The 12,594-nt window shown below is 43.1% G+C and overlaps 1 protein-coding gene across 2 annotated transcripts in view; it reads right to left on the reverse strand.

Annotated features, from left to right (window-relative positions):
* luzp2 (leucine zipper protein 2) overlaps window positions 1-10,185 on the reverse strand; it is a 355,809-nt gene extending 345,624 nt beyond the window's left edge. For both annotated transcript variants that reach the window (XM_068046915.1, XM_068046914.1), the window contains exon 1: window positions 10,112-10,185. In XM_068046915.1, coding sequence (XP_067903016.1) covers window positions 10,112-10,173 — 62 coding nt within the window. In that variant the 5' untranslated portion in view covers window positions 10,174-10,185. The remainder of the gene's footprint in view (window positions 1-10,111) is intronic.
* Window positions 10,186-12,594: the final 2,409 nt, after the last annotated feature.

The raw sequence follows: 12,594 nt of genomic DNA on the forward strand, positions 1-12,594 counted from the left end.
GAGCAAGAGTGAGACCCAGAGACCTGTGTGCTTCCATTGTAATAAAGCAGGGCATTTAAAAGCTGACTGCTGGAAACTAAAGGGAAAACCTGAAGGGTTAATCAGGGCACACCTGCTCAGTGAAGAAGGGACCCTGATGGAAAGCACAGAAGAGAAAGCTGTGGCTTTAATTGCAGTAAGAGTGAGACCCAGGAATCTTACGGCTGCAGGTGCAGGAAAATTTAATAGGATTCCTGAAGCTTATCAGGGTTTTGTGTCTGAAGGGAAAGTAACCCCATACCCCTCGACTGGGGCAAGCAAGCCCACGGTAATTTTCAGGGACATGGGGGCCACTAGATCCCTTTTACTGGGAAAAGACCTGACCTTTGCCCCGGAGAGTGCAGTAAATACCAGAATGGTAGTGAATAGTATTGGAGGGCAGTGTATTCCTACACCTGTAGACCGGGTGCACCTGGAGTGCGACCTAGTTACGGCACTGGTGACCCATAGGGATTGTCCCTAGTTTGCCTGTGGATGGGGTTGACCTGCTCCTAGGTAATGATCTGGCAGGGGTGAAGGTGATAGCGCCCCCAGTAGTGAAAGCTAGACTGCAGGAGGTCAGAGAGACAAGGCAGTGGCAGAGATGGACCCCTGCAGTTTCTCTAAATGTGTAATGAATCAGGCCATGATCAAACCAGATTCCTCAGAGAAGCCTGACTTAGCACAGCAGGCAGATGAGCAGGACTATAATAAAAGCAAATTACTGCGATCAGCAGGACTGTCTGTCTGAGACTTTCTTTGGAAAGTTATGAGACCCAGGGAATGAATTAAATGGATTTTCCCTAGCTGAGGCTCAGCGAGCCAACTCAGTATTGCGAGAGTTAGCGCAGGCTGCCCAGTCTGAAATTGAAGCAGAGGGAGATCCTGATTGCTACTATATAAAGAATGAGGTACTGATGAGGAAGTGGAGTTCTCCTCACAGACCTGAGAGCGAGGAGTGGGCAGCAGTTCGCCAATTAGTGGTGCCGCAGAGGTACCGGAGGGAAATATTAAGAAGGGTCCACAAGGCTACAGTGGCTGTACATGCCGGTATACGAAAGACCAAAGCCTGCATAAGACAGCAGTTTGACTGGCCAAAACGCCACAGAGATGTGGTGGAGTACTGCAGGGGTTACCACATGTTCCAGGTTGAGGGGAGACACCAACCTACAGTGAAACCTGCACCCCTAACTCCTGTACCAGTGTTAGGAGGACTCTCCAGCAGAGGGCTGGTGAACTGTAAGGGACCCCTGCCGTGAACAAAAGAGACAGGCAAGCACAAGGCTGGCAAAAGTTTAGAAAGGGAAGGGGAAAAAGTGACCTAGACATCAGGTTAAAGGAAGTCTGGGAAGAATCCTGGATGAAAACCCTTACTGTCCGGTCAGTCAACCCTGAAAAATGTGAAAAGTTAGACCCCACATCCTCCTACGTAACTGCAGACATGAGATGCATCCCACCAGAGTTGCTAACAGCATTTACAGGAACCTGCAGAGACAAAGAAAGACCTCTAGGGGGCAGCAAAACATAAGGGTGATGCCTCGTCGAGTCGAAGTGCCACAGAGGAGTGCACAAATACCTGCAGGCAGGAGTGTCTGAGAGGATAAAGGGGAGATAAGCAAAGAATCCTCCCCCGCAGTCAGAAAAAAGAAAACTACCCATCCCCCAAAGTCAAAAGCCTTTGTATGACTCAGCAAAGCACTGAAAGAGAGTTCAGGATAGACCGCCCACTACTGAAATTCCTGAAAAAAAAATTACCTCAGCAGGAACAAAGACCCTAGGCAGTCATGGAAATGGCCAAACGGAAGAGAAACTTCCCCAAAAAAAGAGCCACATGTTTATTGGGATGCCAAAAAAGATGCGATTTTAATAAGTCTTAAGATTTGTGAATGAATGAGAGAAATGCATGGGGTTTTTCTGTATCTTATACTTTCTCACGACCCTTTTAATCAAATGCGCCATTTCTCAAATCGCATTTCATTCCGCTGGGTGTCAAAGTGTCATGCTAGGCCCCCACCTGCCCAGAATGAGGCACATTAATTTTGCTGGGAGCATTGATTTTAAACTGTTAATGGAGTGAATAAATGACTTGTTAAACAGATCAGCCGTGTCTGGAAAAGACATTTGCATATTAACAGACGATGCTTGGAAGGACAAAGGACCATTCCCTGACACGTTCAACCCATAATGGACCTTGATCACCAGGTATTGTATGTAAGAGGAGCATTCCAGAGACTGCTAAGGTGATACAATCCAAGACGTAGTCACACCAGTTAGTCACATGACTAACCTGCTTGGCAACCTGAGTTTTTTCTGAATTGTACAAACTGTTTGAACAGAGAGTATCTGTTTGCTCCCGGACTGAGAAGATCTCTCCTATCTGCTCCCATCTCTTTCTCACAAGCCTCTGAATCCACTGGAGACACGTGAACCCCAAGAGAGAAAAGTCTCCTACAGTGAATAAGGTTTAAGAAGAATACTGGGCCCCAATGAAAAGCAAGATCTACCTACAATCAAAGACTCTACAGTGAGCTCGAAGAAACGTAACAAAATGTCTTCAGATAATGCCTCAAACTTTTCCAGTTTATTTTTCTTATGCTCCTTTCTGCCTCTATTTACATGTGTGTATTGCATATGCATGCTAGCGTGGGCACATCATATATCTATAGGTGTCAACCGAATTAGAGTTTAAGTTCAAGTTTAATAAATTTCAATCTTTCTTCTTTAAACCTAACCTGTTTGTGCTGGTTTCTTTACCTTATAATTGGAAAGTGGTGAACAAGGATTCACGAAGGGAGAGCTAAAAACACAGTGGGCTGGATTTTACCAGCCCCTCGATGCCGTGGGTCGCGGCGCGGGGGGAGGCAACATGCTGCGGGGAGAAGCCCACCTTAACCCGTGGCATCGAGAAGGGCCCTCCGCATATTACTGACGGCGGTGGCACCAGAAGTAGTATATGGTAAAGAATACTTACCAATGTTGATTATGCAGCCCGCCGCATCTCCACTGACACATCCGAATTTTTCACTGAATGGACACCCGTCACGTGCTGTCCCGTTCACGATCTGAAAAGCCGGCGGGTCTTCAGAGGCAGAAGTTGTCGCCAGTGAAGGTAAGTTGTGTTATTCATGGGTCTCACTCTGCATTACGGAAGGGGGGGTGGGGAACATACACAGGGGTCCAACTCTGCATTGTTGAAGGGAGGAGGGAAGGGGGGATATGCAGGGGTCTAACTCTGCATTCTGAAAGGGAGGTGGTCTGAGATTACTGGAGGGAAAGCTGTGCTGGCATGAAGGGAGGTACTGTGTATCATCTCTCCGTTAACAGTGCACGCCCTATATTTGTGAGGCAGCAATGGCACTCTAGGCACCCTGTGTGTGGGGAGGGTGCCAGAAAGGGCAGGAGCATTAAGGGTTTTATGGATGGTGGGGGCAATCGATTCAGCTGGTAGGATCTTGATGTGGTCATATTGTGCCACTCTGAGTGGTCACGCCACATAGTTGATCCAGGAAAGCAGCTGATGTATGCGTCAACACCAATCCTTGCCCTGCTAGGCACCTTCGAATACATGCAGGGTTTAACTTTATTTATCACATGGAAATAGGTATGGCTCATCCTACATTGTGTGATCCTCTGCAAGTGAGGATCTGTATGCGCCAGAGGCAATAACAACAGGCAGGTGTGATCCATGTAGAGGCCCCCGGTCGTGAGCAGCAGCCCACAAGGGGAGCCCGCCATTATGTTTACCGTGCATCTACAGGCCCCACATGACATGCCATTGGATGTCAGAGCACCAGTGGCAGAGGAGATTGCGCATATAGAAAGAGTGGTGACATGTCTCTGTGCCTTGCTCAAGGATGACCTGCAGCCCATGGGTTCTAGTGGGCATCCCATGCCTTTTCTCCTCATAGTGGCAGCGGTTCTCAAGCCTGACACCTCTGCAGCCTTTTAGAGGCCCACCAGAGACCTTTGTGGGGTCACACAGTCAGCAGTGCACCGCTGCATAAGGGAGATCACCAATGCTCTGCACCGGAGGGCCAGTGAGTATGTCCACTTCAGGACGGACTCTCACAGCCAGGCCCAGAGAGCCATTGGTTCTGGCACCATTGCCGGAGAACCATAGGTTGTAATGTTCATAGACTGCACTCATGTGGTCATCAGGCCTTCTGCCAGGCTACCACCTGCAGACGTTACCATTAAAGGAGCCCTCTCAATCTCGATGAAGCTGGTTTGTGATCACCGCAGATGCTTGCAGCGAATGTGTGACCACTTCTCAGGTAGCTGCCATGACACCTGGGTCTTGCGCCAGTCCCGGCTGCCACCGCTGTTCACTGAACTGGCTCAGATGGAAGGGTGGCTTCTTGGAGATAAGGGCTATCCTTTGCAGACATGGCTGCTGACACCAGTGAGGGACTCCACCACTGTTGCAGGGGAGAGATAAAATGCCAGCCACTGAGCTACATGAGCCACCATTGAGCAGGAGATCAGCATGCTGAAAGAGTGCCTCCAATGCCTGTATGGATAGGGTGATGCCCTGTACTACGGGCCGAAAAGGCCAGCTCCTTTCTTTGCTGCTCTGCACAACTACGCGCCCAATGATGGGGAGAGACATCAACAGAATTCCTCCTCGGACTATGAGGACGCTGAGGACCTACAACATGAAAGATGCATGGGAGGGCAGATGGAACCCAGGATCTGCTCGCAGGGCTAGGAGTGAGCTAGGGATGTTCAGAAGTGGCATATCAGACAAAGGCTCCCTGCTCCATAGGAACCGAAATGAGCTCTGTAACTCACACAACACCCTCACTCACCTGCTGTGCACCAGTCCATATCTGCAGCATCCCTGTGTAAACCATTAGAGGCAGCAACTGACTGAGCCGATGTCCATGTCACTGCATCCGTGGAGACACTCATGAGTAATGGTGGCATGGCAATGATGTTATTACAGACTTTGGCTCTCCTGAAGGGCCAACGGTGCAAAGGGATGTGACATTGGCGCTACATGCTGGCACACATCATTCACATAGAGAAAAGGACACACATGTTGGTGAGGAACATTTAGTGAAAGACATATTTACATTGCTGTGACACCCGTGCATTCCCATTTGTGTCAGTGTGTTCTCTTTAAACCTCTGTAATACCTTTTACGGTTTATTTAAGTCTCAAGTCCTGGAATGTGCAAAATTCAGATTATTCACCCAGGTGCGGCATGCCTACAAGAAGGAATGTTACACTTGAGTGGGAGAAGAGGATCGCAACTTCACAGGACACTGGGACACAGCAGGGTAAGTATGTGGTAGCAAAGCGGAAAGTGCTGGGGAAACTCAGCAGGTCAGGCAGCATTTGTGGAGAGAGAAGCAGAGTTAACTTTCAGGTCTGTGAACTTGGACAAGTTAACTCTGCTTCGCTCTCCACAGATGCTGCCTGACCTGCTGGATTTCTGCAGCACTTTCTGCTTTGCTGCCAGATTGACAGCAGCCCCACTCTTCAGCAGTCAGGTAAGTATTTCTTTGACAGCTGTCAGGAAGCAGGTGCTGGGGCGCTTAAAATCGAGTCCCAGCACCTGCTGCACAGCTGTTAAAGAGTTCCTCCCTGCGCCGAATGTCCCACCTCTCCCCATGTAATATGGGGAGGGCGGCTCAGCAGTGTGATTCGAATGACCCCCCACGATTAATATCGCGGGGGCCCGGTGGTGAACGGCGAATGCGGGCGCACCACCGAGTTCAAAGGGCACTGCCATGGACGGCGGCGCCCCAATCAAATTCAGCCCGGTGTGTTTAAAAGTAAACCCTGTTACAGTAAGACCAGGTGAAGGCTGAGAGGGACCCCCAGACATCTTTCTCACCTGGCCGTAACACATAGCAAAAAAGATCAATACTGTGGTTACTTTACATAGAAGGGAATTAATCAAACTGTAATTGTTAGGGTGTAACCTAGCTGATGGTAACAGTGACAAAGCACCTCTGTTGATCGCTGGAGTTCATCTAACATGTGTTAGAGTTGTACATTTTAAGAGTCATGTGAATGGGTAATCACAGTTATATTGCCTGCTTGCATTGTTTTGGAATGTTAGGAAGCCAGGGATCCGTGTACGCACTTAAATAAAATATACACACGCACTCTGGCTGCCAGTGATATTTTGTAAGGACAAGAACAGCTGATTGGGCAGTTAACATTCTCCCATCCTTTGAAGCTGAGTGGCTGAATTGGGGAACCATGTAAATTTAATATATTTATTAAATATTATTTTCTTGAAATGGATTTTGCAGCATTCGTGCATAAACATCAGCACAGCATGGATGCTAAAGATGCAGTCGAATTGCAGCAATGGGCAGACAATATTTCAACAGGATAAAACTATCCCACCTTTGTCTGCATAGTTGATTACAGTTTCAATCAAACATACTCTTAATTCATTTCTTGTACTATTGAAGATCAACATTAGTAATAGTAGAGCACGGTTTGCTTTTTTCTTCATAATCAATCCATTAATTTTGTGTAACCATTTACCTACTGAGTCCACTTCCTTGAATGCTGTGGTCTATGGGGAAGTGCTGTTTTGCCCCAGTAATTGGTCATGGTGAGATGATTGTTGATTGCTGTGTTTTTTTTATTCCACAAACATTTCAAAAGAAATATGATTTATGTGACATGGAATCTACTTTTTGACAGTCGCTAGTAGTATTCTATTTCATTAAGTGCCACAGTATTGTATGCCATTGTAGCAGCATTATTAATCACTTTTAATAACTAGACTTTGATAAATTAGTAATTATCACAAAACACAAAAGAATTTTATATTAAATCATTTAATCCAAAAATATACATTACATTGACAAGGCTTTTACTTATTACTGATTTTCTAAATATTGGCTTTGATCCATTTTAAAATATTTTGCCAATTACTTGAAACACTTCCCTTATAAGTGCAATGTTAGCTACAGTGTGCATTACTAAACATTGTGCACAGTAATTTTCCTAGGAATTGTGTTGGTGATTTTGAGAACCCATAATAAGAGAATAACATAATATTTCACTGGTATTGATTATTCCATTTTGTAATGAAAACAGAAAACGCTGGAAATACTCAGCAGGTCAGGCAGCATCTTTGAAGAGAGAAGCAGAGTTAATGTTTCAGGTCTGTGACCTTTCGTCAGACCATGCAGAGACCTGAAACATTAACTCTGCTTCTCTCTCCACAGTTGCTGCCTGACCTGCTGAGTATTTTCAGCATTTTCTGTTTTTATTTCAGATTTCCAGCATCTGCAGTATTTTCCTTTTATTTTAGTCCATTTTATGGCTTGTTGATTCATAGAGTCATAGAGAGATACAGCACCAAAACAGGCCCTTCGGCCCACCGAGTCCGTGCCGACCATTAACCACCCATTTATACTAATCCTATATTAATCTCATTTTTCCCTCTCACATCCTCACAATTCTCCTACCACCTACCTACACTAGGGGGAATTTTTTATAATGGCCAATTTACCTATCAACCTGTAAGTCTTTGGCATGTGGGAGGAAACCAGAGCACCCGGAAGAAACCCACACGGTCACAGGGAGAACTTGCAAACTCCGCACAGGCAGTACCCAGAACCGAACCCGGGTCACTGGAGCTGTAAGGTTTTGATTAATGACTGCAATATAGAATATGATTACTAATAAAATATGGATTGTTTTCCCTATTAATATTTTGATAGGATTTAACCTGATATTGCACAATTCTTAAAGTACTTTAATCTCATTCATGAACATGTTAACTTAATTTCTATGCAGGAACATGATAAAGATTTCTTTCTACTAAAGGTTTGTGTTCATCTAAACCTAATGAATGAAGTCTGAGGCCAAACCAGTTTCTAGTTATATAATCAGCCATGATCTAATTGAATGGCAGAACAGGCTCGAGGATCTGAATGGCCTACTACTGTTCCTACTTTCCTAACATAATCTCATAAATTGCCAGAAGTTCAGAGTATGTGAAGTCTCAAAATTTATTGCTCGTAAATGAAGGATACACATCTGAGTCATAAACAGGCATTTGTAGAAATCCAAGACATTATCATTACCAATTCTTTATGACATCTTAATATTGCAAATAGAAAATCTTTCCATTCTTAACAATAAATTAACCTTTTCTCTAATGAGCACAAGGAACAGAAAGGGGAAATAAGGAACATTCATCCAGTGCATTAAATATTTACATCTTGAATAGTTGTGAAACATTATAAGAAAAAGCAGCATGATTGATTGTGTTGACCTATCTCCTTGGCATAAATCAATGTTGATGATCAGATAATATGCTTCATGATTAGCGTCAGATTTTATGCCTGTCTTTTATATTTTGTCCAATTAACCTTTTTGTCCAATTATTTTGCCTAATTAAAGTTGAATCTATCTAATTATACAAAGTACATGCAAAGCAATTGCTACTTGGCTAAAGTATGTAATGAAAAAGTCTCAAATAATAAAGAGTACCAGAACTTTCCAAGAAATGGCACGTAAAATCCTATGCAGAACAAAAGCAGAGTAAGGAGAAACATATTCAGTCGTGCAGTTGATAATTTAACCCATTGAGGACTAAAATTTACATTTCTGAATCTCGTCCCAAAACAATTACAAGATTTCAAATATAAACTGGTGCTGGTATGGTTGTGTTCTGAAAGAATTAGTCTGTTCTCAGCTAGTGCACTTGAGCACAGAATCGATCAATCATGGTGATTACAGCAATCAATCACACATCCAAACCCCAGAAGTTCATAACAGACAAGTTTGGCCACAAACACAGTGCTAATAGTTTATCTGTTTCACTTTTCTTGTACTCTGGGCTATTGTTGACACCTGTAATAACACAGTAGTGGAATCAAAAATCAGTGGTGAACCTTGTTACGCTTCGCATGCACCACTTCAGAAATCGGGGGAAAACTAACAAATGCAAGACGAGACACAGAGAAAAGAGAGAGAGCTGCCTTTCCTCAGGATGTATCAGAAATAGAAATATGTCCTTAGTATTCCAAACCTATTTTCCAGCATATTCAGGGCATTTTGGGGGAATACTACTTCCTTTTCTTTATGCTAGCTTATGAAGCTGTGATCCTGATCACTAAATAAGAAAAGCTACAGCATTTTCCTTTTTCAGCTTCATTCATAATTCAGTCAGTATCTTAAGGTGCAATGTGGTGCTATTTCTAAATGAAAGCAATTATTTTGTACAGGAAACCAAGGGCAGCAGGAGCAGCCTTCCTGTGCTGGAATTTATGATAGATGAAGCATTAATATTGATTTGTTTAGGTCTTCTGCTTGAAGACAATGTAACTTTAATGAATGGCCAAACATAGAGCGGATATCACTTATACTCAGTGAAAGTCTGATAAACGGACCGAGAAGCTGACCATCTGCATGCACACACCATGCAGCTGCTACATCTGCACACTCTGAAGCCAAGCTGGCAGAACTGATTCATCAAAGGGCTGTCCAATCATGATAAAATCAACTAATTGACTGCGTGGAGGCATTGGCCAGTACCCACCACTTATTTACTGATAATTGCTAATTAATTTCAACAGTGACTGATGCATTAAACAAAATTATGGTACAGTCATGACAGTTTGACAAGAGCATGAAACCAGAACATCTCAAGTTGAGGAACTTGAAGCCACTTGTACCTGTCAATTTATTTGCTCGAAGCAGTTTTAAACATCAGGATAATACAATCCATGTGGTGAGGAACCTAATATATAGTCATAACCTGTTTAGACTGGTGAGTATACACATAGGCACAAATTCATCATAAGTACATACTCAGAAATAACGTGCTGTAAAGGGAACCTCTACAGGATCATAAGAGCAGTTAGAATAAGTTTGTGATTAATAAGAAAGCACTTAAGCATTAAAATATTGAAATTCCACTAGCTTAAGCTAACTACAACAAATCACTGGTATATTTAAATATTAAGTTGCATCATGAATTATACCAACATCTGTCTCTGAGCTCTGCCCTTAAATTCAAAATGATTCAGTGCAACGAGATATTCACAGTAGTCACTTATTAATGGTTTACAATAACAATAGAAAGATATTTTTCTTATATTTCACCCACCTTGTGCTGAGAGCAAGAGCAGGAAAGAAGAGCAAAAAGTAGCACGCACAGAGAAGGTTCATAGCTGCCTTTCCCTCTGCACACACAGGCTTCTGAGTAACAAGAGGCTTGCTGCTTTAACCAGTAGAAATCTGCAGAGACAGACAGACTGACAGATGGAGAAAGCTTGGAGTGCGATTTGTTCACAGTGTTTGATATGTGATGTCATGAGCAATCGGGCTGTACTGCGAGCATTCAGCTAGATAGCTTGTGATTATTCAATGCAGCGACTCTCTTGATATCCTGAGGGATTTGTTATTACAACAGTTTAAGTCACAGACAGGAAACAGGGGAGGGGGGCATGAGGGGGTGGTGGGAGTCGGACTTCAGGGCATGCGTGTAGGGCAGCAACTGGCATTCAGATAATTAGCATAGCCCCACTCTTAAACAAACTGTGAGAGACATTCTGTGTAATGAGCATCTAGAAATAATTATTAATTAATCAAAGCGTGTCTGAACTAATGAAGCCTGTGTTGCCTTGTCATTTGCCAGGCAAATTTGAAAATAGCAGTGTCTTCCAATCATCAATTAACAGTTTATTTTCCCCCTTAGTCACAATTAAATGCAGCAAATAGTTATCCAACAGCGGTCGCGACATGTTCTTCTCATTGAACTCTGACTGCAAAGCTATTATTTTATAAAAATGCTAACACCTAGCAGATTCACATCTTCCTGCTTTGTGCCATTTAAATGTAAATCTTCAGATAAGTGTGTACTTTTGAAGTCACTTAATGGGTATGTGGAAAAATGCTACTAGAATGTTAATTAATATGTGGAATTAATTGTAAGTAATATATTTTTAAAGAACTGTCACTGTACAAACTATGGTTTATAGCCTTAATTTTATACTTAATGAGTTTGGAAGTACTGCTGCTGAAGGCTAACAGTGACAGACAAGGGTCCGAAAAAATAATTAATAACTATTAGAAATGTATACAAAGTCCCATTATCAATTCTGACTTACCGACTCGTGTCCAGAATAGAGTATAACAATTTTCTAAAGTTCACTGAGCAAGAGGTATACTGGGTGGCACAGTGGCTAGCACCGCAGCCTCACCGCTCCAGTGACCCGGGTTCAGTTCTGGGTACTGCCTGTGTGGAGTTTGCAAGTTCTCCCTGTGACTGTGTGGGTTTCCTCCGGGTGCTCTGGTTTCCTCGCACATGCCAAAGACTTGTGGGTTGATAGGTAAATCGGCCATTGTAAAAAAAAAATTGACCCTAGTGTAGGTAGGAGAATTGTGGGGATGTGGGAGGGAAAATGGGATGAATGTAGTATTAGTATAAATGGGTGGTTGATGGTCAGTGTGGACTTGTTGGGCTGAAGGGCCTGTTTCAGTGCTGTATCTTTCTATGACTCTAAATGAGCAGATGATCTGTATGAAGCAGTTTCACTAATGCTGGAGCATTATATGTTGTTCAACCTCGTTTAAAGATGCAACAGATAATCCTATTGAATTATTCAGCAGAATTTCATTAATTTGGTGTGACATTGGATGTATGCGTGTTAAATGTGACATTGACAAATAATTTCCATAAAATGTATAACGCCCTTATCTTTTGTGACAAAGAAATCATATCACCTGATTTATTGGCTTTTGCTTTATTAAATACTGCACCCAGTTGAAGTACCATCCATCTTCAGGTGTCTGTTTTATTCATGCTGTCTTAACCTGGATCAGTAGAAAGTTGGTTTGGCATCTGTCTCCTTAACGTATAAATATTTGTTAACAACTTAAATGCATTCTAATGGACATGGTGGCAGTTACAACTTTGCACATTAAAATAATGCAGAAGCTCTGACAAAAAACAGAACAGACTGGAAATTATAGCAAAAGAAAATGGGATTTTCTGCTTTGGTGGAGATCCAGTGTAATCCCAGACTCAAGCACATCTCTGATTTTAATTACTGCACCATTGGTGGCAGTGTCTTCCGCTACCTAGGCCCTAAATTCAAGAACACAAGAACATAAGAAATAGGAGCAGGAGTAGACCATGCGGCCGGTCATGACTGCTCCGCCAAAGAGACTTGGACATTCAGGTGCATAGATCTTTAAAATGCCACGAGTAAGTGCAGAAAATAATCAAAAAGGCTAATGGAATGCTAGCCTTTATATCTAGACGATTGGAGTATAAAGACACAGAGGTTATGCTGCAGCTGTACAAAACCCTGGTTAGACCTCACTTGGAGTACTGTGTGCAGTTCTGGGCACCACACCTTAGGAAGGATATATTGGCCTTGGAGGGAGTGCAATGTAAGTTTACAAGAATGATACCTGGACTACAAGGGTTAAATTACGAGGAGATATTACACAAATTAGGCCTGTTTTCGCTAGAATTTAGAAGGTTAACGGGTGATCTGATTGAAGTCTTCAAGATATTAACAGGAAAAGACAGGCTAGATAAAGATAAACTATTTCCACTGGTTGGAGATTCTAAAACTAGGG

Source organism: Heterodontus francisci, chromosome 14 (assembly GCF_036365525.1).
Source record: "Heterodontus francisci isolate sHetFra1 chromosome 14, sHetFra1.hap1, whole genome shotgun sequence".
Classification (NCBI taxonomy): Eukaryota; Metazoa; Chordata; class Chondrichthyes; order Heterodontiformes; family Heterodontidae; genus Heterodontus; species Heterodontus francisci.